Below are 26,746 nucleotides of genomic sequence, written 5' to 3'. Positions count from 1 at the left end.
GCGTCCGGGGACGGAGATGTGAAGGATTAAGCCCAAAATGGGCGTGTTTTGGACGTCGGGGGGAAATGACGGCACAGGGCCAGTTATTATAAAAGCCGTTTGCCCCCCGTTATATTTTTCCCTCCCGAGGCCCATAGTGGCTCCTACGGGTGTCTATATGTGGCGGACATGCTTCATTGTGGCCTTGGTTGATATAAAATAAGTATATTAATGATATATTACCCCATATGTGTCTGTACAGGGGCTGCAAAGGTACAGGAAAACTCATGATGACTTTTTCAGGGACACACTTGTTTTGATGGAGGTGGGATTGTGGTCTTTACGCTCAGGGGGATTTTTTCCGGTACCTTTGTGTCCCAATGTCCCCCCGAGGACATTTTAAGCCTGAAATGTCTAATTAGGGAGGTTCGTCATTACGACCAAGGTCAATGGTGAAGGTAAATGTGGGGCCGAATGGTCATTTAGCAAGAGGGTTTTAATAGGTCATGCTGTGTGGTTACTAAATTTATCAAAATTGAATCCTCTAAATTTACTCAATTTTAAATAAATATTAATACCAAATTAATGTTCTCTAATAACAAAATCACGCTATTTCCTATATGTTCGAACTTACGTGGTGTAATCGTGGCTAAGTTCAAACAGAAAATTATGGTTATTATTTATATCTCAAAACCTTCGGGAATTTTATAATTTTACATATATTGATGTTTAAAAGCTGGATATATCTTGTTTTGGTACTAATACTGTTTGCTCAATTTTTAGGTAAATATTTTTAGGTATTCTATATGTTTCTACTCATACTATTTTAAAACTATATAGATAAATATGACCCCAATATGGTTATTAAAAGTTTGTGTTACTATGAGTCATGCTGAATATTTTATTTCCCATTACGAATATAACGAGTGGCGCGGTACCCTTTACCGCTGTCATGCTGATAAGCAGTAAAACCGGTAGTCCTCCCTAAGGGAAATGGGATTCCTTGAAATTAGATTTGGACGAGGTTTGGCTTCCTTACCTCGCATGACTAATCTCCGAACTGTATGGATAATAATACTGGCTTGCCGTGTGACATCAGAATTCGGGGCGTTTGTATAATGACGGACAAGATCAGGTTTGTAGAACGGCAGCCAACTTAAATTTCCTCGCCTAACACAAAAGCCGTGTCCTTGCCTACTTTCCTAAATGGGGCTAACATCCTCCTGTGAACTCCCCCCACCCCAGGACTCCTGTATAGATTTCGAAAGGGTTGAAAATGTCTGAATTACAGGGTATGGCCGTCATTGTACATACGATCCCAAAATTCTATAATCAGCTGTCAGTATATTGTATGTCGTTTGCTTGTCACCCCATGGGTGAGAAGTAGCATAGGGGTCCCTCCTAGTTTGGTAGATAGCCTATAGGGGTATGGAATGCTAATAGTGATAGTAGCAGGAGTAAAACCACACAAGGTAGGCAAGTACTAGCCTCACAAAGGGAAGCCAAGACAAACTCCTTTCTTCTGTAAGATACGATATTCACACCCAAAATTTAAAGGTAATCCTAATTTGCGCCGTCATTGGTAAACATTTCGCCCACCTGGTCTCTTATCTTGTTCTTGTTCTTGTTGTTGGGCGGAGGGATTCGCCTTTCCATCGGCACCTCCTTGGTTTTCTTCTTTATTCTAATTCTTTTATTTTCTTCTCTTTTCCCCATTTGATAGATATATTCTTTTCTTTTCTCTATTCCTTCTTTCTTGAACAGCACGTTTCCTATTATCTTCTTTTCTTCATACGGCTGTTGCAATTCCACTATTTCTTGGGGTTTTTTTATCCTTGTAGTAAAAGCATGTCAAAGTAGGTTCTAGAACATTCTTACATGCTGCCTTGAGACTATACAGGCTTCCACTATCTGAAAGACGGAAGTATTAAGACTTCAAGAAGAAACTGATACACAATTGTTTTATAAGTGCTTTGAGAATGTGGATTTGACAGATTACCTTAAATACGCTGTGTGATACTCTTAAATACATCGTCCCAATTCAGCATATAGCTGGGTCATAGCCATTTTATTGGTGGCTACCGTTTTTTCATTTTACACATCATCGCTTTGCTTTTAGAGCTTGTCTAACATTGCTTTTTCTGGCTTTCCAAAGTTTGTAATTTTGATATTCAAATGTTTTTCTAATTTTCTATTTCAAAAAATAAGTTTTTTCATTGTTTTCTCTATTTTCAGGGTGTGGTGTCATAGGTGGGATGTTCTGGTTTTTTAGTGTCAAGTTTTTATTTTTTAAGAATATTGTATAAGGTTCATAAAGTAAATGTATAACCCAGCTATGAACAATGCTATCGAGTGATTGGAGGTCTAGTTTGACGTTCAATTTAAATTTACGTTTCAGTAGGCCAGTTTCATAATGCTACATCTCTATCCGAATCAATGAAGGGTTACGTGCAAAAGATGGTTATATGCTACTTCTGCTTAGCTGCATATTCTGTCATATTCAGAGCTTTATTTAAAAGAAACCAATCCAAATTGCATATCAGTCATTGTCACCGTATACGTCAAAATTCCACGAGGCAAGGTATAATTTTGTAGACTAGGGTCCACATTTAATATGTACATAATTTTTTACAGAACAGTAATGTCCAGGTTGTCATTTTTGTAAGGTAGATAAGGGTATACAGCCATTTCATGAAGAACCACCACTAGATGCACCTAGACATTATAATAAACTGCCAACTGAAATGATGGACCTAAAGGGAGCAATTGAATTTAAGAAGAAAATAAAGACATTACTTTTCACCAGATCATATGATTTGGAAGATGCTACAATCAAAGAATTGTATAAGTTATAATGAAAATGTTTCGTTAGACGATTAATATGGACCCGCCCGAGAAATAGTTCACTCTGCTTCAGTGGAGGGTTGGATTTAACCCCAAAACAAGTAGATTCTAGGTTAGCTCAAATAATAAGTAAAGTTGTGGGCTGATGCAAAAGGTCATGGTATTCCTGGAGAGGCATCTTATGTTTAGACAAGTGCCGGCACTCCATAAAGGCCTACCTTTGTTTTTCATGAACCAGTTTGGGAAATTTTAAATAATCATGAAACTGTCACAGGGCATGCAATACTTCTGTCATAGCCGGCATTCAATATAATACAGTAACGTCTGAAGGGTAGGTATGGAAAGATTGGTTGATCTCTTGACAGGTTTATTGGACAATTGTTACTCAATTTTTGAACTCTGGGTATATGACACACCCCAGGCCTATAGCAAAGCTTTAAAGTATAAAATGGTTTTACATGACTCTGTCTATAACTAAACCCCCTTGTACACAGTTCTTTTCCGACACTCACAGCTCCGTGGGGTCAGATTTGATCCCGCCTTTGCTGGTGGATCACACCCCCTGCCATTTATGGGTAGTGGTAGCATTCTTTGGTCTTGTTTTGCTGATGTAACATGGATAGGCTGTTGCCTATATCCCTCTCTTGCTTTGACCGGTGTGACGGTCTGAACGATCACCCCGTCTCAGAATTCTCCTTGACATTGTATAATGGTTCTTTTCCGCCATTAGCTCGCTTCGCTCGCATGAAAATAAAAACATCAAGCGGTAATGTTGAGCTGCGCACGCTAACATTACAGGAAAATAAAACATCAACCTTGTACGCACTGGCAAACGGTAATGTTCGCGCATGCGCAGATTTTCAAGGAGAATTCTGAGACCGGGGGATTGTTCAGACCATCACACCGGGCTGTGTGTAATGGAGGAGTTAAAGGGGCTTTGTTAACAGTTTGTCTGCCGCCACCCCATTGGCATGATTACACTGCTGGCAATATCCATTGACATCTTTTCTTGGGTCAGACTTATTTGATACAATTCTTTGTTAATATTTAACCATTTGACGTCGGCCTTCGAGTTGGTAGTGTCATGGGCTTTATATTCTATTTAACCGACATTTTTGCTTATGCCGCTGTCAAACCTTTTTTTAACTTTAACATACTATTGTAGGACTCGCATTGAATGTCCACTTAGTCACCGGTGTGTCCATATATGGCCAAACGCATAAACCCTTGTACCCGTGTTGATCATTTTTGGCCCCACATTTGTTTAATATTTATGTGGCCTAGTTTTCTCGATGGCTAAGTCAGTCAGAGCAGCAAGTTCGAACTTCGTAGAAGTCTGTGGTGCACGTTCAAATCTGCAGCTGACCAGTCTGAGAGGAGAACACTTTGCTATCCGTGTAGACATCTCAGACGGATGGGTTTGTTTAAAGCAAATGGGTGTTACAGACTAATACACTCAAATAAAGCCACACTCAACACCTAAATACATGATACCTCATATGTCTCGAACTGTCAACCTAACTGCGCCAGGACTCCTTGTTGCTGGGAGGAAGGATGCTGATGACTGGTACAACACACGAACATCGCGGGGTGAATGTAGTTTATCGGGACAGGGCGATATCTACCTTATTACTAGCCCAATCGTTTTATCTTATGGGGAAGATGCGCTTTACTATGATCCGATATACCATAATATGAAGTTATTTTATATTTTCAAAATTCAGCCCAAGAAGGGGGTCCGGGAGCTTGCCCCCGGCTAGGGTTTGTGACCTGGGAACTACTAGGTTCGGTTAATTTGGGTTTGTGGGGTTTGTATAATAGCAACAGTGGTTGGGCGGGTTGCAGGGGCCGTTAGCCCTCCCGTTAGGTCATTAGAAAGGTAAGGACACGGCTTGTAGGTCAGGTAAAGGGGGGAAGTTGTTAGTTGTTGTCCATTTTTCTCGGCGTGTCCCCATAAACTACAAAGGCTCCGTGTTGTAAACCTTTTGTCTACCGCCACCCCGTCGGCATGATTACAGGTAACAGTTGTCATTTCTCAAAGGGTCAAACGCATATAGCTTTACAGACCTAATGTGACAAAATTATTGTTTACCCATTTAGACGGTAGTGTCACCGGCCCTTGCCTTATGTTCTACTTCCAATTTTGCTTATGCCGGTGTCAGACCTCATCTCACTTTTACCTTCTATTGTAGTATTCAAGCGTCGAACACCCTCACAGGCACAAATATGTCTATGCCTAAAACCCATAAACCCTTGTACCCATGTTAAACATTTTTGGCCCCACATTTATTGAACATTTACGGGGCTTGCTTTGCTAGTCAGCCAAGTGGGTTAGGGCAGCAAGCTCAAGTTTTGTAGAAGTCTGTGCCACGGGTTCAAATCTACAGCCAACCAGTCGGAGAGGTGGGCACTATGCTATCCGTGTAGGCACCTCAGGATTATGTATGTAATCGAGGGATAGGTTTGCTTTAAGCAAATCGGTGTTGCAGTCTAATACACACACAGCCACTCCAACACCTAAATACATGACACCTCACGTCCCGAACTGTCAACCTTGTCTAGCCAGGATTCCTCGTTGCTGGAAGATAGGACGCTGGTGAATGGTACAATACATGAACATACTCTACCGCGGTCTAAAGCGATGTAAGGCAGGGCAGCCGATCTGGACAACGGTCTACCTCAAAGACAAAGTAAAGCACTACAAAAAGAAGGAAACCCCATGCTTATCCCATACAAATGGGTGGAAAGCACTTTTAATAGAAAAAGCATTTTGATAGTAAAAATGAATGCAGTTATCTGCAAACTTTCTTGAATACGACGACTGCTCCCGTGCTTAAAGATTGCCTCTCCCTCGTGGCTAGACACAGTTCCTTGCATATTGTCCATAATTTCTATGTATATATACTACTGTGCATTCATACATACAGGAAACTTGCATCTATCTTTTTCAATTTGGAATACCTAACATGCATTGTGATTTTGCCAGCTTATTATCTCCATGTATTATTTTCATGATTTACATTTTAATTATATATTCTTATGTATTTAGTAACAAAAGCTAACTTTTGTTTCTGTTGTGTGACCTTGAAAGTAAGGAAACTGGATTATACAGTATGTATACATATATACAGTGATCCACGCTTATGATTTGGATGAAATATGTGCGCTTCATACAGGTTTAGCTTTTAATGACTTATTGAAAGTTTTTGTGTCGGCAACATATTAAATGTCGTTCAGTTTTTTGTGTTGGCTTGAAACGGGTAGAAGTATTAAAGTTCTTGCCTTATAGAATTGTAATTTAGCTTATGTGCTAAACATACATATACTAAGGGGGGTAGCCAACATCAACAAATGAAACAAAACAAAAAGGGGACCTCTACTCTCTACGTTCCTCCCAGCCTGACAAGGGACTCAACCGAGTTCAGCTGGTACTGCTAGGGTGCCACAGCCCAACCTCCCCCATTATCCACCACAGATGAAGCTTCATAATGCTGAATCCCCTACTGCTGCTACCTCCCCGGTCATCTAAGGCACCGGAGGAAGCAGCAGTGCCTACCGGAACTGCGTCACAATCGCTCGCCATTCATTCCTATTTCTAGCACGCTCTCTTGCCTCTCTCACATCTATCCTCCTATCACCCAGAGCTTCCTTCACTCCATCCATCCACCCAAACCTTGGCCTTCCTCTTGTACTTCTCCCATCAACTCTTGCTAAACATGTACGTATTTTCGAAATTTCCGGAAAATCAAAATCCGCGATATATGTATATACATACGTTATGAAAAAATCCGCGATGGTCGAACCGCGAAGTAGCGAGGGTTCACTGTAATACTAAATTTTAATAAATAATCGTAGGATGTAACAAGATGACCTATAAGCTAGAATTTATGAAGAAATGCACAGTAAAATAGGTTGAAAGACCTTCGAATTAAACCAGGCTATTGTAGCACCCTGCCAAATGACCCTATAGTACCTCCAAACGGAAACAGGTTGCTCAAGTGGGTTAGACCGTTTATTTGAAATCCTTGCCATAGAAAATTTTCATTATAAAAGCCTATCAAATGTCCTATTATGGCATTATAAGGGTTGGCAGGCAGATAGGCCTAACATAGCTAGTTGTTGAACCATTGCCAGGTCTGCATAAGAAAATCTGGCAAAGTTGTCCCGACCCTCTTATTAGCTATTTTCATTGCCATTGAGAAGTACACTACTACGTTATAGGTGTTGTAGCTATGTTTTTTTTTTTATGAATGAAATTGTTTACCTCCCTAGAAGTAGGTAATTATGATTCAAGTTGTTTAGTATTTATAGTGAATATCTACCTGTACAGTACTATCTTAGGTCATTTCAGTGGGAAATATTGACAGTTGAAAGTTCCAGGTAAAAGACTGCAAATGAACATTTCAATTATCTCAACGTAGAAAATAAAGGATGTTGCATCAGCCGAAGAATAACGTTGAATTATAAATTATTTAAAGACACTCCTTGCAATTACATTAATATACAGTATATATAGAGCTTGGAGTATGTCACTAGCTGTACTTGCGATACCAAAGGGATTTCACTGTGTCCTTTTAGCTGAAATGTTCTACGCTACTGCACCGCTGTTTCTACTTCGGGTACACCTGCGTTCACTCCTTAGCGGGGTTGCAGATCCCAGATTTATAGCAACAATCCAGTCCACAACCCATTGTGCAACCGAAGGTCGGGATGCGAATTGATGAAAATAAGTTGCTCTATATTGAATACAGGCGTACTTTCGTGTTATCATTGAATGGTAGAATTGCTCTCGAATAATGATTATGATAGCATGAAAACACCATAGTGTATTACTGTATATGTACAAAATGTTAATGGCTTCGTTGAAATTGTTTGGTTACAGGAGTTATCATCTCCTCCGCCTATTGACGCAAGGGGCCTCGGTCTGATTTCGCCAGTCGTTTCTATCTTGAGCTCTTAATTAAATACTTCTCCATTCTTCGTCGTCTACTTTGCGCTTCATAGTCCTTGGCCATGTAGGCCTTGGTCTTCCAACTCGTCTGGTCCCTTGTGGAGCCCAGTTGAACGTTTTCTCCAATTTCTCTTGGGGAGTGCGAAGAGCATGCCCAAACCATCTCTATCTACCCCTCGCCATGATTTCATCCACATATGGCACTCAATCTCTTGGTTTCATTTCTAATTCTGTCCTGCCATTTAACTCCCAGTATCCTTCTAAGGGCTTTTACATTAGGTAATGGTTTAAGGAAATGAGTGGAAGGTAAAGAGAAGGTTGACTGTAAAATATGAACGAGTCAGAAACCTATAGTACTTTGCATGAATTAGGTTAGAAGGGTCCTGAAATGGTACCTTAAACAAGAGAGTAGAAAATATAGGCATTATGAATAGGGTAAATTCACCATTTTAATTGTAGGAAAGTCTTGATTTATCATAAAGGAATTTTTTTTTTTAAATTTATTTATTTATTTATTTATTAATTGAAAAAGCACATATTACTCAATTCCTTTGTTTTCAACCAAAGCCAAGGGTAGATTTTTGTTTCTCCAACCGGTTCAGGTGTTGAACGGAGGGATTTGCCGTTTCGTCGGCACCTGCTTAGTTTTCTTTGTTCCACTTTTTATTCTTGTTTTCCACATTTGTTTTATATTTTTCTTTTTTCTTTTCTTGTAATATTTCTTTTCCTTTTCCTCTTCATATGGTTGCTGCCTTTTTTTCTATTTTCTTTCTCTTTTCACTGAGGTCTTGACAGTAAAGTAAGAAATGGGTGAGGTCTTCTATGCTAGCTCTGCATAGCTTACACTCCACTTCCTCATCCATGTCAATTTTTGTTATTTAATCTTGAAATTGGTGGTTCTAGCTCAGTACATAAGATTATTTTCAGTTTTATCCCTTTTACCCCCAAAGGAGGTACTGGTACGTTTCACAAAAGCCATCCTTTTACCCCCATGGACGTACCGGTACGTCCTTGCAAACAAATGCTATAAAAAAAAATTTCAGATTTTTGATAATTTTTTTGAGAAAGCTCAGGCATTTTCCAAGAGAATGAGACCAACCTGACTTATCTATGACAAAAATTAAGGCTGTTGGAGCAATTTATAAAAAATATACTGCAAAATGTGCTGGGAAAAAAATGTCCCCCTGGGGGTTAAGGGTTGGAAATTTCCAAATAGCCTGGGGGTAAAAGGGTTAATGGAGTAAGCAGGGAGCTAAGGCTTTGTTCTCGTTTTCGATGCAAATTAACTCTTGAAATCTTAATATGACTTCCAGAAGGCCTTAATAATTTTGTCAAAATGCTGTAAATCATTTTGCCATACCTTGTGTTTCTGCAGTATCTGACTTTTACTTTGGAATTAACTGGTCTACTTAAATTCTCAGTGTGTATCCAATTGCCTGTTAGATCCGAGTTCCCTATTTGGTGGGGATATATGTACCCTACCCACCTTGAAATTAATTTCAACAAGGGAGACCTATATGTATTGCCCACCCTGGGCATTCGTGTTGTCAAGTGCACACCATTTAGAGCTTGACAGGGTATACCTAGCTGAAGTCTGCATTCAATACAGCTGATATGTTTTTACGTCCTCATAACATACAAATGGTTAATCAGTTGTCTTATTTTTTATCGACAATAATGCTAATGCCTCTCACGTCCCTCTCCGGGATTCACTTCAGATCTTATGGTCGATAACAGCTGATTTGCAATTAATGTTGGGCAAATGTATGTGCCAATTGATTCCTATGGAAACTGATGCACAGTATATTAAATCATTTTAAAGCTAACAATGTTCTTACTAATGAAATCTTAAAATCTAACTTTTCTTAAGTGTTACACACACATCCTTGGACCTACATGTCTATACTTTCTTAGGTTTATGGGAACACCTATAGAAACACAGTTATTTAAACTTGAAATTCAGTAACAAGTTAAAACTAAAAGGGATAAAATGTGTATACTGTACATCCAGTACTTAACATGCAGGGAGACGCTTCAGAAAATTGAAGCCAGCATTTGAAATGTACTGTACTCTACTCTATTTGAGTGATCTTGGATCCTTGCCCATTGTCAAGGCTAAGTACAAATTTAACTATTGAGATCTAAAAGGGCATTTTAGGTGCAGTTGCTCGATTGTTTACTTTATATCCGCAAAAGGTGTTTGGAAGAAAGAGGCATTGAAGCAAGGAAAACAGGTTGATGTTGGATAAATATTCGTATTTTTAAAATAACTTATAAAGGATTTTATGTACATGGTGAATAATAGGGGAATTTTTTCACTATAATTAGTGGAATTGGCTTCTTTTATCAGCATGAAGTTCCACAATGTTACCTTATGATTGATTTTAGTGTTAATGGGGAATGGTTTTATAATGTGGACACTGACCAATTATAATTTGTGTTATTTATGAGTGCTGTATAAATTTTAAGATACAAGTAAAATAGAAGTACTCTATTACTGTACAATATACAGTTTAATTATAACTATATATGTATATGACTTAATTGAATCTCTCTCTTTATCACAGGAATTGCAAGACCTGGGGCGGGACCCACCAGCACAATGTTCAGCAGGCCCAGTAGGTGATGACCTGTTCCATTGGCAAGCCACTATCATGGGTCCACCAGAGAGTCCATTCCAGGGAGGAGTATTTTTCCTCACAATACATTTCCCCACCGACTATCCCTTTAAACCCCCAAAAGTAAGTTGGTCCACGTTGCTTGGTATGCGCGCGGATAAGTTTCTCCTTGCGGTGTTCTGTATATCCCGTTTAGAATTCCTTTGATTTTTTTTGTTAGAAAAGGTTAATTTTGATGCTTGGTCTTTTATTTGTTAGATAAACTTATGCAGGGCTTTATTATATGACTTAAGTGTTTTATTAATTTTGTTTGTAGGATATAGACTTAGATAATGTACATTTTAGTATGAAAATATAAATAATTGCTTATGAACTAAATAGATACTGTACAGTACTACTTTATAGTCTTAGGTATTGCCATAGCCTTTGTACCATGGTCTTTCACTGTCTTGGGTTAGAGATCTCTTGCTTGAGGGTACACTCGGGCACGCTATTCTATCTAATTTCTATCTATCTTGTTTTGTTAAAGTTTTTGTAGTTTATATATGAAATATTTATTTTAATGTTGCTATTCTTAAAATATTTTGTTCCTTTTTTCCTTTACTCACTGAGCTATTTTCCCTGTTGGGGCCCCTGGGCTTATAGCATCCTGCTTTTCCAACTAGGGTTGTAGCTTAGCAAGTAATAATAATAATAGTGTTATAAAGATTTAGATTAATATTTACAGTACCTCAGTTGTATGTAAACTGATCCTACTTGGTATTACTAAATTATACATTTGACTAAGCATTCTTGAATTTCTCGGACATTCGGATCGTTGCCGTTTTGTAGGTGGAAACTAATACAGCTAAATTATTGCCCCTTTTTTCAAGTTTAGTCTTTCATGTAATGACTGGTTAATAATTTTTGTATTTCAGAGTAACAATTTTGAATCTTCTTGTAATATGCAATACTTAATTAGTTTATCTATTTGGGTTCCTTAACCCCCAAAGGACTAAGGGCTCTAGACGTGTCTCGGTTTAGTGTGCTGTACTTTATAACCTCTATTAACTTCACACATACTGTATATTGAACGTATTGCGGTCTTTAAGAATTGATGTGTCCACGTTTAACACCACTCCATAAAATCTTTGGTTCTTAACCCTTTTACCCCTAATGGACTTACTGTACTAGTACGTTTCACAAAACTCATCCCTTTACCCCCATGGACGTACCGGTACGTCCTTGCAAAAAAATGCTATAAAATTTTTTTTTCATAATTTTGATAATTTTTTGAGAAAATCAGGCATTTTCCAAGAGAATGAGACCAACCTGATCTCTCTACGACAAAAATTAAGGCTGTTAGAGCAATTTAAAAAAGATATACTGCAAAATGGGCTGGGGAAAAAATAACCCCTTGGGGGTTAAGGGTTTTAAATTTCCAAAGAGCCTGGGGGTTAAAGGGTTAATATTTTTTCTATTGCTGCTCTGTATGTTTAAGAATCTCTTTATTTCACGTAGGTGTGAGTGCCGAGTTGCTCTGGTGTTATAAGCATTATTGATTTTCCTTTTACACTGTGTCCCAGTGCTTGACTTTTTGCCTACAATCCATGAAGCACATTGCAATGCTTTTGATTTACTTAATTGTCTTAGTTTTTTCATTAATAACTTTCTCTTCGTAGGGATCTCACTCTCTTTAATTTACCCAACATGGATAGTTGATAAATGGCAAAGCAGAAATAAGAATCTATACAGTTTATTTTTCAATATTTATAAATTTTTTTAAAGATTTAGACATGAAAAAATTCACTAGTTCAAAATAAGAATGAAAAAAGTTTATATGGCCTTATTAGAAACCCAGATATAAAGAAGAGTCCATGTTATAGACTTGGATATATTGATAAAAATTTATGGGTGAACCACGTTATGGAGAGGGATTACTGTACTAGACCAAATTTTGGGCCCGCTTTCGAAAGTGGGAAGTTTAGGAGTTAGCCATTGTTGGCCTTAAGTTTACATGTACTATATTTACCTGCTCTTGCTATTTGGGAGCTATGTTTATTGCTCATATGTCGTCATCTGCCCTTTTACCCCCAAAAGGACGTACTGGTACGTTTCACAGAACTCATACCTTTACCCCCATGGACGTACTGGTACGTCCTTGCACAAAACTGCTATTTACTTTTTTTTTTTTAAATAACTTTTTGAGAAACTTCAGGCATTTTCCGAAAGAATGAGACCAACCTGACCTCTCTATGACAAAAATTAAGGCTGTTAGCAATTTAAAGAAAAATATATATATAGCAAAATGTGCTTGAAAAAAAAACCTTGGCGGTCAAGTGTTGGAAAGTTCCAAATAGCCTGGGGGTAAAAGGGTTAAGACAGTATTGTTCACTGTAGCAAGATTGTATATGTGAGGCTGTGGTGGTGGGGACCGGGTACAGTAGTTCCTTTCCAGGCAAGGGAGTTCTTACAAGTAAAACCATAGACACCTTTTCTTTTAGGTGGTGCTCTTCAGAATTGTTTAAATCTGTGAAATCTTCAAAGTTCTGTTCTTCCTCGTAAATTACACTTGGATTCCCCTGCCATTTATACTTCACGATCAATGCCACTTAACATTGCAGGAAACTTGTTGGGAAGATCAATCTTGTCCTGATGTGATGAATGAAGAACATCCTTTTCTGATTTATATCTTTTTTTTTTTTTATGTACTGTAATTAGAAGTGTCTTTCCAGATCATATTGTCAGAAGATCCTCAAGCAATTTGTTTCCAACCTCTTCTAATTATATAGTAGGTTGGCCAGGGCATCAGTCGCCCATTTAGATACTACCGCTAGAGTTATGGGGTCCTTTGACTGGCCAGACAGTACTACATTGGATCCATCTCTCTGGTTACGGTTCATTTTCCTTTTGCCTACACAAACACCGAATAGTCTGGCTTATTCTTTACACACACTCCTCTGTCCTCATACACCTGATAACACTGAGATTACCAAGCCATTCTTCTTCACCCAAGGGGTTCACTACTGCACTATAATTGTTCAGTGGCCCCTTTCCTCTTGGTAAGGGTAGAAGAGACTTAAGCTATGGTAAGCAGCTCTTCTAGGAGAACGACACAACAAAATCAAACCATTTTTCTCGAGTCTTGGTTAGTGCCATAGCCTCTGTACCATGGTATTCCACTGTCTTGGGTTAGAGTTCTCTTGCTTGAGGGTACACTCAGGCACACTTCTATCTTATTTCTCTTCTTCTTGTTTTGTTAAAGTTTTGATTGTTTATATAGGAAATACTAATTTATTGTTGCTGTTCTTAGAATATTTTATTTTCCTTTCTTTCCTTTCCTCTCTGGACTATTTTCCCTGTTGGGGCCCCTGGGCTTATAGCATCCTGCTTTTCCAACTAGGGTTGTAGCTTAGCAAGTAATAATAATAATAAAATGAAGGCTGTCGATAAATGGCTTGCTGTGTTTTCTACCAGTTGCCTTTGGCGCTGAATGACTTTCCATTATTCAGTGGCCGGGCCGTATGGCCTAAATTCCTTAGATAAGGTATCCCACTATCACCCTTCATTGTGGTTGTCATATCTCTGACAGCATGGCTACCATTGTTCACCTCTGGCACCAGAAGTTAACCCTAAAGTTTTCTTAACAATGGAAATCTTTGGTCTGGCATTTTAACATGTCATCTTTCACTGGATTTTCTTGGGGTTGTGCATTGTGATTGCCATTGTATTATTATTATTACCAGCTAAGCTATTAGGAAAAACAGCCCAGTGAGGAAAGGAAACAAGAAAAGGTAAACTATAAGGGAAGTAAGTTAAAATCAAATATCTTAAGAACAGTAACATTAAAATAGCTTGAATATAATTTCTATAAAACCTTCTAAACTAAAAAACAAGATAGAGAAATAAGGTAGAATAGTGAACCCCGAGTGTACCTTCAAGCAAGAGACTAGATATTCCAGATTCATCTGTCAGGTTTCTCAACCTTACTCCGACCAGATTCAGCAGCCAGTGTCGTGAATGTTACAATAGCGGGACTGTTTGGAGGTGTCCGCCTTGCCCCTTTTCCTTCTTTGGGAGGTCATTATATAGTTGTAGGTTTTTGCCCTGCTGATATTAATCTGATCCCAGGTACCCTGGTTCCTTCCTTGGTGGAACCGTTCCTTTGTCTTTGCGTGAAGGGAAAGGCGTCTTGAACAGCCACAGTTTCCCTAATGACTTGATGACTAGAAGACCTCAACAGTTTTATGCGTGTCATGTTAATCGGCATGGAGTCAAAGAAATTATTATTGGTTGGCCTTTGAAAAGGTGAAGGGAGTGGCAACCACTACTACATCCATGAGGATAATTGGTATGATTTAATTTTTTTTGTAATCTTTGGGATTTTCCTTCACTTACACATACATACATATACCAAGGCACTTCTCCCAATTTTGGGGGGTAGCCGACATCAACAAAAGAAACAAAAACAAAAAGGGGACCTCTACTCTCTACGTTCTTCCCAGCCTAACAAGGGACTCAACCGAGTTCAGCTGGTACTGCTAGGGTGCCACAGCCCACCCTCCCACATTATCCACCACAGATGAAGCTTCATAATGCTGAATCCCCTACTGCTGCTACCTCCGCGGTCATCTAAGGCATCGGAGGCAGCAGCAGTCATTCTTTTCTTCACTTGAGAGCCAATTATTTCCTCAGTTGTCATGAGGATCTCTCCCTGTTGGCTCTCTAGGGTTGTAGATCGGCTCTAAATTTGGTTTGGTAGTGATACAGTAATCTGTTATGTCATTTCAGAAGTTATTTCAACACCTCGGGAGATTTCTCATATCCTTTGGTGCTGTCGGAGTTTGGCAACTTATTCTTACAAACTTATATTGTATGGTTTCTATAATTTTGACTGGAGACTTTTAAAAATATTTCAACGAACTATTATTTGTCTATAGAGAAAACCCGTTTATTGGAATGACGATTGTTTGGAAGCATTTCAACAACCTCCATTCTTTGACTAGGGAGAAAACCCATATATTAGACTGATCCTTCTTTTGAATGTTGTATTCTTGTGATTTTGTAGCTAAGACTTGTGTCTTTTAATGCTAGTTATTTCATAAAACCTTCATTATTAACCCTTTTACCCCCAAAGGACGTACTGGTACGTCTCACAAAACTCATCCCTTTACCCCTATTGACGTACCGGTACGTCCTTGCAAAAAACTGTTTTTTTTTTTTTTTTAAGCATATTTTTTATAATGTTTTGAGAAACTTCAGGCATTTCCCAAGAGAATGAGACCAACCTGACCTCTTTATGACAAAAATTAAGGCTGTTAGAGCAATTTAAAAAAAATATACTGCAAAATGTGCTTGAAAAAAAATAACCCATGGGGGTTAAGGGTTGGAAAGTTCCAAATAGCCTGGGGGTAAAAGGGTTAATGTTTTACTGTCCTTTACAATTCATTGGGAAGGCCTTTGTTCAATCAGGTTTTAAGGCTCTATCTGCATTGGACTAGAAGCATATCCTTCATCTAGGTTATTCTCAACAGGAATATAGGTATCAAAATTCTAATGTTGTCGAAGAGTAAACCAAGCCAGTTAGAGCCTAATACAGTCTTAATTTTCATTTGTTCCAACACGGAGTACTCACCTCGAACTACTTTCTTAGGAGTATCTGGGATTCTCCTCCCAACCGACCAGAATTTTGTGTAGTTTCCCCTATCTCCGTTCTCCCTAGTGGGGTCCCTTTGTGGCGGATGGATATTCGCCCTGAGGCGACCCGGGTCAGCGCGCGAGAGCAAGGAGCTAGGTCTCTGTCGCCAGTAAGCTTCTGGTCGCGGCTTAGTTCACATCTCGCCACTCTCTCACATCCCGTCCGACTCTTTGTGTTACCGCGTGTTATACCCATTCCCTTTTGGCCTTTCATTCACCTCCTTTCCCAGTGTTCTTGTTTTTCTTCGTGTTTTAGTGCTTCCTTATGGAATCTCAATGCCGTTACCCCGGCCCTAAGGCCGGTAAGTCTTGTGGTGCGTGGCTGTCGAAGCCAGAGGTAGACCCGCATTCGTTGTGCTCCTCGTGCAGGGGTAGTGTTTGTTCCCAGTCTTCCACATGTCCAGAGTGCGTGCCCTGGCCAGAGATCCAGTGGGCCTTGTACGCCACCAAGAAGAAGGCGGCTCCGAAGCGGTCCCCTTTACAAGCTTTTAGAGATTGCTGCCATTCCTGGAGCAGGAGAATTTTTTTTGTAAATATGCTATAAATTCTCATGTATACTGATACCTAATCTTTTGAAAACTTTGGTTCGTAAGATTCCTTCATCGACTTTGTTGAACTTTTGATCCCTCCATCTCGCACATACCGGTACATTTTTTCCAGCATTGCAAGACGCTTGTTGCTAAATCTTCTTATAATTGTATTAGTGGGATTATGAGCATGCATTGTCTGGTAGTTTTTTCTGATTCAAATCTATAAATTTCAATATTATTGTTCCTCTATTTGTTTGTTTGTTTCTGGTCATAGAAAAAAAAGTAACATGAGACTGTAAGACTCGTCAATCATGATCAGACAGTTGATACTACTAAATTTGGTCCCGCCAATAGGGAAATAGTCCCACCCTGGACATCAGCGACATCTATGAACAAATGTGGTCACAGCTAAAATGTGTTGTGCATTTACAATCGATTACTTAGATAGCTAAAAAAAATATTATGAAAATTAAAATGCCAATACATGATTAGTTTAGATATACAGTATATTAACAGTAAATGATTTATTGGTTTTTACAAATAGAAAAAGTGGGGTTGGGTAGATGTGAATAGTGGAACACACTACAGTGTTACACTGACATGATACCTCTTGATGTTGTTACTCTATGGTTATAGGATCAGTCCCCAACCATTTGGGGCTCAAGAACAAGGAAGGTGCGATGGGAAAACCACAATGTTTCTCACAAGGCTACATTGATAGCTCTCGGCCAATCTAGTGGATGCTTCTGGTTGTACTCGTAAGACATGACCTACAGGAATTAAAGGGTCCAGACTTCCATTAGGGAATCTTGTGCCAGTTAAAGAAAAAGACTACTTAAAGGGGCAATAGGCTTTCATCCTTTGGAGAGCTACAGGGAGGGCCCGCTGTAGTGGGCAAGGTTGAATAGAGGCTAGACGCATATGGGGAAACCCTGCAGTGGGGAAGAATTTCACACTTAAGCCTTGTTGTTTAGTGTAGTGCTATTTATGCTGGAAAGTATAATTGTTGGTCAAGGCTTCCAGGATTTTGCTGGAATCCAGAGGATCTAAGATCAGTAGATGAAACAAATGGAGTGGAGAGGTCGATCAGCACTGTACTTTGCTTCAGAAGAATTTCGGTAATCAACAGGTACGGGGTCGGAAATATGAAGACTATAAGCACCTCCAGGGACTAACTCCTTTTAACATATCAAACTTTACCTGCATAACATGGCTTGTAGTTGATCTCATAAGTGATTTAATTTTGAAGCTGGACTTACTCGGCAAAAATGTTGTTTGTGGAAGACAACTTGGATAGGTTAGAACTTTTAATGCTGTTTAACTTGAAGTGCCCTAATGCTCAGCAGATGTTGACACAGATCAAGAGAAAATAAAAGTTGGATTGGGGATATATAAGTTACAGTTGATTGCCTTTTTGTTGCTACTAAAGATACAAAATCAGTTGTAAAATTTGAAGATAGTTCTTTGTGGCCTGCTGTATGATTTAATGAACTCAGTGTAGTTTGGTAAATTTTGTTAACGGCTAATAGTCATTAGTGTGCTGTCTTCTATAGATTCTTGATTTTGTCGATAGTCATAACCAATTTTCAGGGTTGTCTAGAGCATAAATTTTCTCATGAGCAATTTTCAGGGTTGTCTAGAGCATAAATTTTCTCATGAGCTTAGTCCAGTAGTAACAAATTAAAGGATTAACCCACTCTGGCATTCTTAGTACAGCTTAATCTTTGACCCAAGGTAGTTTGATAAATACTGATAACTACGGGAATCTTATCACTCTGTGATTGGTTCCGAAATTGTTTGATAACCAAGTGTTGCTGGATATTCTTTTATCAGCAACCCTACAGTTTTTTCTTCAGCTAAGGGGTTAACTTCTGCACTGTAATTGTCCAGTGGCTACTTTCCTCTTGGTAAGGGCAGAAGAGAGACTTTAGCTATGGTAAGCAGCTCTTCTAGGAGAAGGACACTCTAAAATCAAACCATTGTTTTCTAATCTTGGGTAGTGCCATAGCCTCTGTACCATGGTCTTCCACTGTCTTGGGTTAGTTCTCTTGCTTGAGGGTACACTCAGGCTCACTCTTTTATCCACTTTCTCTTCCTCTTGTTTTGTTGAAGTTTTGATAGTTTATATAGGAAATATTTAAATGTCGTTCTTAAAATATATTTTTTCTTGTTTCCTTTCCTCACTGGGCTATTTTCCCTGTTGGGGCCCCTGGGCTTATAGCATCCTGCTTTTCCAACTAGGGTTGTAGCTTAGCTAATAATATTAATTCCACCAAGTTGGTTATCTTCTAGCTTAACAGTTAACACTAAAGCTACATAAATCCTTTTTGGAGATTTATTTGTGAATGATGTAACCTAGTGACATTAGTTGCATTTGTCAAGCACCGCTGCTAGCTGTACTAGCTCTTTTGTTCCTTGTTTGGCTCAACTACTTTATTCTCTTGCTGCATTTTATCTCTCATTGATTTAAACTTATGATGACTTTTCCATCTATACCTTATATAAAGTGCTATTTATGCATTTCATGAGATACTTTAGTCATTAACATATGTAGTAATGACACGTGCGTTTCTCGCTTCAAGTCGGGAAAGTCAAAGGCAGGGTAGCCTTTGAAGTAATCGTTTGTAATTACGAGTTGACTTTAGTATTATTCTAATATTTTTGCAAATTTTGTACCTTATTTCAAGTAGTAGGAAGCATTGGTCTTTATAATTTTTTTTTTCTCTACATAATTTGTTTGGTCAATACATTATTACTAATCCTCAATGTGGCTGGAAAATCTTTGATAAGGTGTTGATTGTTACTGTTCATTAGGTGAGAAGGCCCGCCCACCTGAAAGGATGCATAGTCTGTTTTAATAAGCTGCTTTCAGTGGACTGTTTTAATCTTATGTATTTTCATTTAGATAATTGTTTGCAGATTGTTCCTGGTGAGGGATAGTTAGAAGGAAGGGCAGATTTCAATTTTGATGACAAATTTAGCGACCGTTTTTTCACGCAAACCTGTCGGTACCCACATTCTTGTGACCTCATTCTTGTTTTCTGATTATTACTTTGCTGGTGTGGCCTGGTGACCGTAATGTAATTCTAAGGAGGTTGGCAATCCTGATCGATATGCGCACTTGATATTTTTTACGCGATCTTGCCATATTCCAAGACCGGACAACAAGCAAGTTCATTCTTGAACCAAATGCACCCGATCGAGTGCTACTCTTCAGCCGAAGATGATGATGTCGTTCATATAAGACAGGCACGGGCAACCTGTGGCCTGCAAAATTTTGTTGTACCGCCCCAGGACTTTCTAGATTACTGAAGCAATATTTATTAATATACATTCCTATAATCGTCATTAGGAAATATTTCAAGATAAGATATCAGTTTTAAATTTCATGGTAAGACAAAATGTGGAAGAATTAAGGAAAGAAAAAACTAGATTGGACAAATATTTCCTGCATATAGTAAATTGTGGCCCCCAGTTGACAATCTGTAATTCATGCCTGAACTAAAAAGTTTGATCAATGTAGCTTGGTGTGTCCTGCGATCTCCCCTCGTGTACATGTGATGGTACATACCAGAAGGGCATCTACTCGGGAGATTGACCTTAGTACAGTATTTCAGGTTTTCACCGTCTAACCAGCTTGTCTTTCAGTTGGACAGGAAATTCTAGTTTCTGCTCAGTTCATATTCTACATGCTTCTGCCTTTATGCCTTTCTTTCTGTTTCACAGAGGTCCAATGAGCTCGAATGCTCCAAAGCGGCCGTTTGTCGAATGATTTCCTGATAAGTTTTCCTTTGTCAGGGTTATTAGGGAATCTTTTTAATCTTTGCAGTGAAGGATATCGCTCAGCCCTCGAACCAAGTTTCCAACTAGGTCCTGAGTCTGGACCCTATGCGAGAAACAGAGTCCAAGAGGAGTTCCACTGGAAACATTTGAAAAGTTCAGAGGCCCTTTCCTTGTGCCACAAGTCTCTTTAACCCTTTTACCCCCAAATGACGTACTGGTACGTTTCACAAAACTCATCCCTTTACTCCCATGGACGTACCGGTACGTCCTTGCAAAAAACTGCTATTTACATTTTTTTTTTTGCATATGTTTGACAATTTTTTTGAGAAACTTCAGGCATTTTCCAAGAGAATGAGACCAACCTGACCTCTCTCTGACAAAAATTAAGGCTGTTAGAGCAGTTTAAACAAAATATACTGCTAAATGTGCTTGAAAAAAAAAAATAACCTCTGGTGGTTAAGGGTTGGAAATTTCCAAATAGTCTGGGGGTAAAAGGGTTAAAGTAAAGGATCGCTATCATTTCAGTTCAAGAGTTTGTGTTTAGGATCTAGAACCCATTTCCCATCATCAGTTAAGGATTTGTCTTTTCTCTACAAGGAGTGACTACTGGGAACTAGGATGGCACGTATCCCTATTTTAGAAGTACTCTACAGTTCTTCTTAAGCAACAGAATGACCAACTAACACCCTATGGCATTTCTTTCCAGCTTTGTAAGACAATCAAAGACCCCCTCCCATCAGGCAAAGAGACTGATGGACCATGCTGAATTTGTTTTCACAAAGTCTGACATATCAGGTCTATCCCAGTGCTAGGGAAGAACCTGTGGGGTGCATTTCTTGAAGATTAGAGTCTGGTAACTGCGGAACTTTACCCACAGGACCCTAGATACTGGTATCCTTGGCCATGTGGTTGTAGTTCAACAGATTGTTCAGCAAACACAGCTCCTTCATGGGACAAGATACTCTCCTAAGGTAGCAGTCTTTATTTAAGCCTAGAACGAGTTAGATTGGTTCTTCTACGTCTTCTTTCTTCCCCCTCCTATGGATGCAGCACTGGCTCATTTATGTGCTGGATTGGATGATAGATGTAGGGGGGAACACACTTGATTTAGAAGGTTATTTTTTTCATGTAATTCGGATGAGAAAAGATTCCAGGTAACTTCTAAGAATGTAGTTCTCGGTAAGTATGTCAGGAAAAATACAAATTACTTAAAATTTGTGAACAGAAAACGGAAGTAGGGTAAATTACACAAAATTCTGGTCGGATGAGAGGAGATTCCAGGTAACTCCTAAGAAAATAGTTCTCGGTAAGTATGTTAGGAAAAATACAAATTACTTAAAATTTGTGATTTAAAAGGCCCCCTCCCCAACCTCCCAGATCTGAGGAGACAATGGACAAATATATGGAACCCATTTTGCATAATGACTGCATACTTTATACCAGTTCCTGGTAGTGACTAGAGAGATGGCATTGAAGGAATCTTTTACTGTAATGTCCAGCATCAATGCTTGTCTGTCCCATCCTATCCAAAGTTAGGTTGTTTCTTAGTATCTTGGTCATACAAATCTGTACCCTATCGCTGTAATTGTTCATTGGCATATGCTGTTGACTGAGACTTTTATTACCTCTGCCAACAAAGTTGGAAGGAGGTTATGTTTTAGACCATTTTTGTGTTTGTGAACAGCTTCCTGGCCACAATTTTAATTGTTGAGTAATGAAACTTACAAGTATTAACACATAAAAAGCTGGAAATTATTAAATTTTGGAAGGTCAAGGTTATGGTCAACCAAAATGTCCAATTTACGTAATCAGCCATAAGTTTGGACTTCGTTGTTACAAAACTTAGTTCATTTTTGAGTGTATGATAATCTGTGCCAAATAATAAAGGCAAGGTTGAGAAATAAGCTGTTCCAGGGGACATCTGCCCTTTACTGAGTGCCCCTCTAGTTTCACTAGTTTCAAGTTTGATTTTAATGTTATTCAACAAATCGAAAAGATTTATTAGTGTACAAGTAGAATTTAATTTTTATTTCTTCCTCAGGTCGCTTTCACAACCCGCATCTACCACCCAAATATTAACAGCAATGGTTCAATATGTTTGGACATTCTCAGGAGCCAATGGAGTCCAGCCTTAACTATTTCCAAAGGTAAAAATTTATTTTTAGTTTTTATTGATTTTTATGTCCTTTCTTTTAAAAGTTGCCTTTTTGTTTACTGAAGTGAATTTGCCATTAGATTTTCTTTAAGGGAAAGCTTCAAATATAAGATTTGTCAACATCCTTTTTCTAAATCTCATCTCGTCTGTTTTCCAACAAAATTTTTCAACCCAACATCGGCTTCTTTTGTTCTTATTCTATTCCCTCCAATCTCTATTGAAAATGTTCTAAACCATATTTACCCCATGTTATTTAGTGAGAAATTTTAGTTTCAAACAAGGGAAACAGTCTTGTAGATTTTTTTTTTTTCAAACGAGTGAAGTTCCAAAAAAAAATTTTGGAATGTTAAATGGTGATAAACTGCCAGAGGAAAATTGCTGCATGTCAACAATGCTATTATATCAAGTATATGAGAGACTACCTGGTCTTTAAGTTCTGTTTATGTATAGTTTTAGAGAGGGAAATGCATGCAACTCATGATTTTATACTTCCTGGTGACAGCGGCCATCCCATACTTATTACAAGCTTTCACTGGATTAGGGGATATTCGTACCAACTGGCAGCTGGTTCAACTTAGTGTAGTACCCTCAAAACTGTTCCCTCCAATCGTTCGATGCATCTCTTTTTTTTACGTTGTGAGTTTAGTATGCTCGAGGCACATATTTCCTTTTTACCCATAATTGATTTGCAATTCCATTTGAACTTAATATTCCTCTCTCGTTTTTTCCCTACCTAGGTCATTCTCTGTGATGTAATTTGGTTTGTGGCTTTTGTACCTTTGTAAATTATAAATACTATCACTAATTGTATCCGTATTTATTGAAGAAAACAGGAGGATTCTTGTAAATAATAGCCAGCTCTTTTACCATGTCTTCTGTTGTTTGTAGAATGCAGATGATCAAGGTTTGGTCTTTGTAGTGTCTTGCACACGCACTAGATTTACTAAGGATTCTTAATGCCTTATACTTTGAATCTCTCTAATTTTTTTTCCTTCCAGGTTCTCCAATATTCTTTCAATTTTCTCTTAATCAAGATTGAATCCTCATTGAATCTTCAAAAAAAAAAAAAAATTAACCTATTGCAATTTAAGATGATTTGAATGATTAGGGCTTAATAACACAAGGTGTTAAATAGTTTGTATTGTAGGTGGTTATAAAAAATGTCAGGTGTAAATTATGTTGTCTTCATGAAAATATTAATTTAATATAAGAGGGCGAGTTATTAAAAAAAAAATTGTAATTATAGAATTATTTAGACCCAACAGTCAGGGATTGAACGGAGCTCATTTCAGGTCAGGTTTCAAAAAGCCGTTTATGAAGCAACTATTTGGATTGGAGCTAAAATGTTTTCCTATTTTTCACAGTGCTCCTCTCAATTTGTTCACTACTGTGTGATCCAAATCCCGACGATCCTTTGGTGCCAGAGATTGCGCGAATGTACAAGACAGATAAGGTCAAGTATGAAGAATTGGCCAGAGAATGGACCAGGAAATATGCTATGTGATCCCCTAGTGGCAGAGTGGTGGAGTGCGGCCAAGCCCAGACCCCCGCCTCTGCCATAGAACCACCACCACTACCACCCTGACCGCCATCGCCGTTGCCATCAGTCTGACTGCTGCTGCTGCTGCTGTTGTTTGCTGCTGATCCTTCTCTCTTCATCCTGATTATGTTGAAAAAAAAAAAACCAAACAAAACTTTATTACTACTACTACTCTCACCCTTCACTAATTACTCTACTGTCTGGTGAATAGTTACACCGTCACCTCGATGGTCCATCACTACACTATCACATTTGGCCAGCAGCCTTTCATTTGGCACCAGAGTAAATACATTGTGGACTCAGTCAGGGCCTTAATCATTCATCCGCAATTTTCCCCAAATAAAGTGCCACTGCTACCAGCGGCTCCTCTTTGTACCTAGGATCTATTGTGTAAAAATGTAAACAAGGACGTGCCACCTCCTCCACCATTGCAAAATATCATGCTTGTGTTAGTTTTTGGGTATTACTTGGGTCATTTCGGTAGTGTGTGGCCAGTTGACATTTTTATGGTTGGGGAAGATGAGTCGAGACTTACAAGGGGACTGGAGCCCTCTTAGCCAGCAACTACTACCAGTGCAACTTGATTAGTCTTAATTCACCCACTGTAACGCATCTTTTAATTACTCCTTGTCTGCGTGTCCCGAGCCAGCCTTCTTTGTTCTCCAGTGACAAAGAAATTGTGATTGTTTTTTATTATTTAGGTCTTGTGATTTTTTTTTTATTTTATTTTTTTTTTTTTTTTTTACCCAGATGACCAGGAGTTGTGTGTTTTGGCAAATGTGTAAACTTGCCCTTGTTCAGTTAAGTGTCACCCAATCCACTATATAACCTTGTATCATCTCGTGTAACTCTTTCTTTAAGTTCCAGTGTGTGATTCTCTTAACATTTACGATGAGGGGGAGGGGGAGGGAGGGTAGTCGGCAATCCATAACACATCACCTCAGATATCATTGCTAAGCTGTTGTTTAATATTTTAACTATCATGTCTGTCCCTAGCCTTTTTATTAACTTATGGTTCATTTGAAATTGGTATAAGAACATTAATTCATTTGGCCAGGTGCATTATTAGAAGTGTGACATGATAATTATTCTGCCTCATGCGTTATTAGAAACGGAAATATATAAAAAAAAAAGTTTCTTAATTTTTAAGCTACTTAGGTCCAAGACTTCACTCCTTTCTTACTATCAGGCTCTTCCGTGACCTCACTAGTCGTCCTTTGCTGCCACCAACACTCCTTATTATTGGCTTCTTGCTGTATCATTTGAGGACTGCGCTCTTGGAGCTCGGTCTGCGTCATCCTCATGGAAGAGCCTGGTGGTACAGTTACATCAGCTTTGCCTGCCTCTCGTGTGCAACAGGAATATGATTTTTATTATTATTATATATAATTTCTCTGGCAGAAAACATGGGAGGCAGGTATCTTCAATACAAGGCTGTTTGGTTCATTTAATACAGTATTCAAAAAAGTTTTCAATACAATTTTGTCAATAAAGGTGTACAGAACACTTTTCTTTTTCTTTTTTTTCCAGTCCCTCTACACCAAGTAATATTGAAGTTTGCTACATACTTTGCAGTATTATAATAAAACAGGATTGAGAGGTGAATTTCATTGTCTGCTTTTATACCTACTTAACCAGTAAACTCTCGAGCAGACAGGGCAGGTTATATCGGAGGAGGGCGACAGAAAGGACTCCCGCAGTAAGGGGATGCTTGCTATTCAAACATGCCAACCTTCACTTTTTATTAATTTATCAAGCCTCCAGATGTTAATTCTTTTACTTGTTAGATTTCTGGTATCTGGTATTGTCATTTTAACTTTTGATTATATAACTTTGGTTTTCTGTTCAATGATTTCTAAAGATTGATCTGCTCTTTAAGCATTTTGTATAGCATTTGAATGTAGGTAGCCCCTCTGTTATTTATACAACTAAAATTTTCATTTGTCTGACGAGGTTAAGCTCAGTAGTATTGTAAAATATTGCAACGTGTGTGTGTGTGTGTCGGGTTGTCAAGCTGACAAGTCCTGTATTGTAAAGTGAAACGAAATACTGGAATGGGAAATGTCCCCCTGGTGGCAGTTGTGCAAACATTTTCATCGCCACCTTTTGATTAGATCCTAAATGCAAAGCCCCCCGAAAAATGTCTTAACATTTTACAATTGGCTGGTGTAAAAACCCAAGTTACACGTAAGATGATAAAGGTAATTTGAAGCTTAACCAATTCCGAAATTTAACTTTTAACCTTTTAGAATAGTGTATGGTCCAGTTATATTAAAACTGGCAATTATGTAATGGTAAATCACTGATTTAATAAATCTAGTTTCTAGGTAAGAATTTCCTTGAAACCAAGATGCCCCCGTGTATCACATGGGTGCTGCTTTTAGTGTTAAGCACACAGGAGAAAAGAAAAGTAACTAGATGCATTCAGAGTTTATTCTATATGGGCAAAATCTTCTAAAGTTGAACATTGGGTCATCTTTGCAACATTGAGATACAAATTTGAAGAGCAGTAAACTTGATTGAGAAGTTTTTATAATACTATCATCGTTGAAAATAGAGTAACGAGAATAAATTAAATATTCAGATATTTTAACATTGGTAAAAGCCTTTGATGTCTGACAAAGTGTGCTCACTGAGATTATAACTTAAAACCTTGGAGGTGATGTGCGT

At 38.5% G+C, this 26,746-nt stretch overlaps 1 protein-coding gene across 1 annotated transcript in view; it reads left to right on the top strand.

The window, feature by feature from the left end:
• Window positions 1–25,585, top strand: part of eff (ubiquitin-conjugating enzyme E2 eff) — a 25,764-nt gene extending 179 nt beyond the window's left edge. Inside the window, exons 2-4 of the mRNA XM_068356162.1 lie at window positions 10,342–10,515; window positions 22,423–22,528; window positions 23,901–25,585. Of these exons, the coding sequence (XP_068212263.1) occupies window positions 10,342–10,515; window positions 22,423–22,528; window positions 23,901–24,040 (420 nt within the window). The 3' untranslated portion in view covers window positions 24,041–25,585. The remainder of the gene's footprint in view (window positions 1–10,341; window positions 10,516–22,422; window positions 22,529–23,900) is intronic.
• The last annotated feature ends 1,161 nt before the right edge of the window (window positions 25,586–26,746 follow it).

This window comes from Palaemon carinicauda, chromosome 32 (assembly GCF_036898095.1).
Source record: "Palaemon carinicauda isolate YSFRI2023 chromosome 32, ASM3689809v2, whole genome shotgun sequence".
NCBI classification, from domain to species: Eukaryota; Metazoa; Arthropoda; class Malacostraca; order Decapoda; family Palaemonidae; genus Palaemon; species Palaemon carinicauda.
Note: the sequence above shows the minus strand (reverse complement) of the source record. Positions and strands in the feature narration are given on the sequence as shown.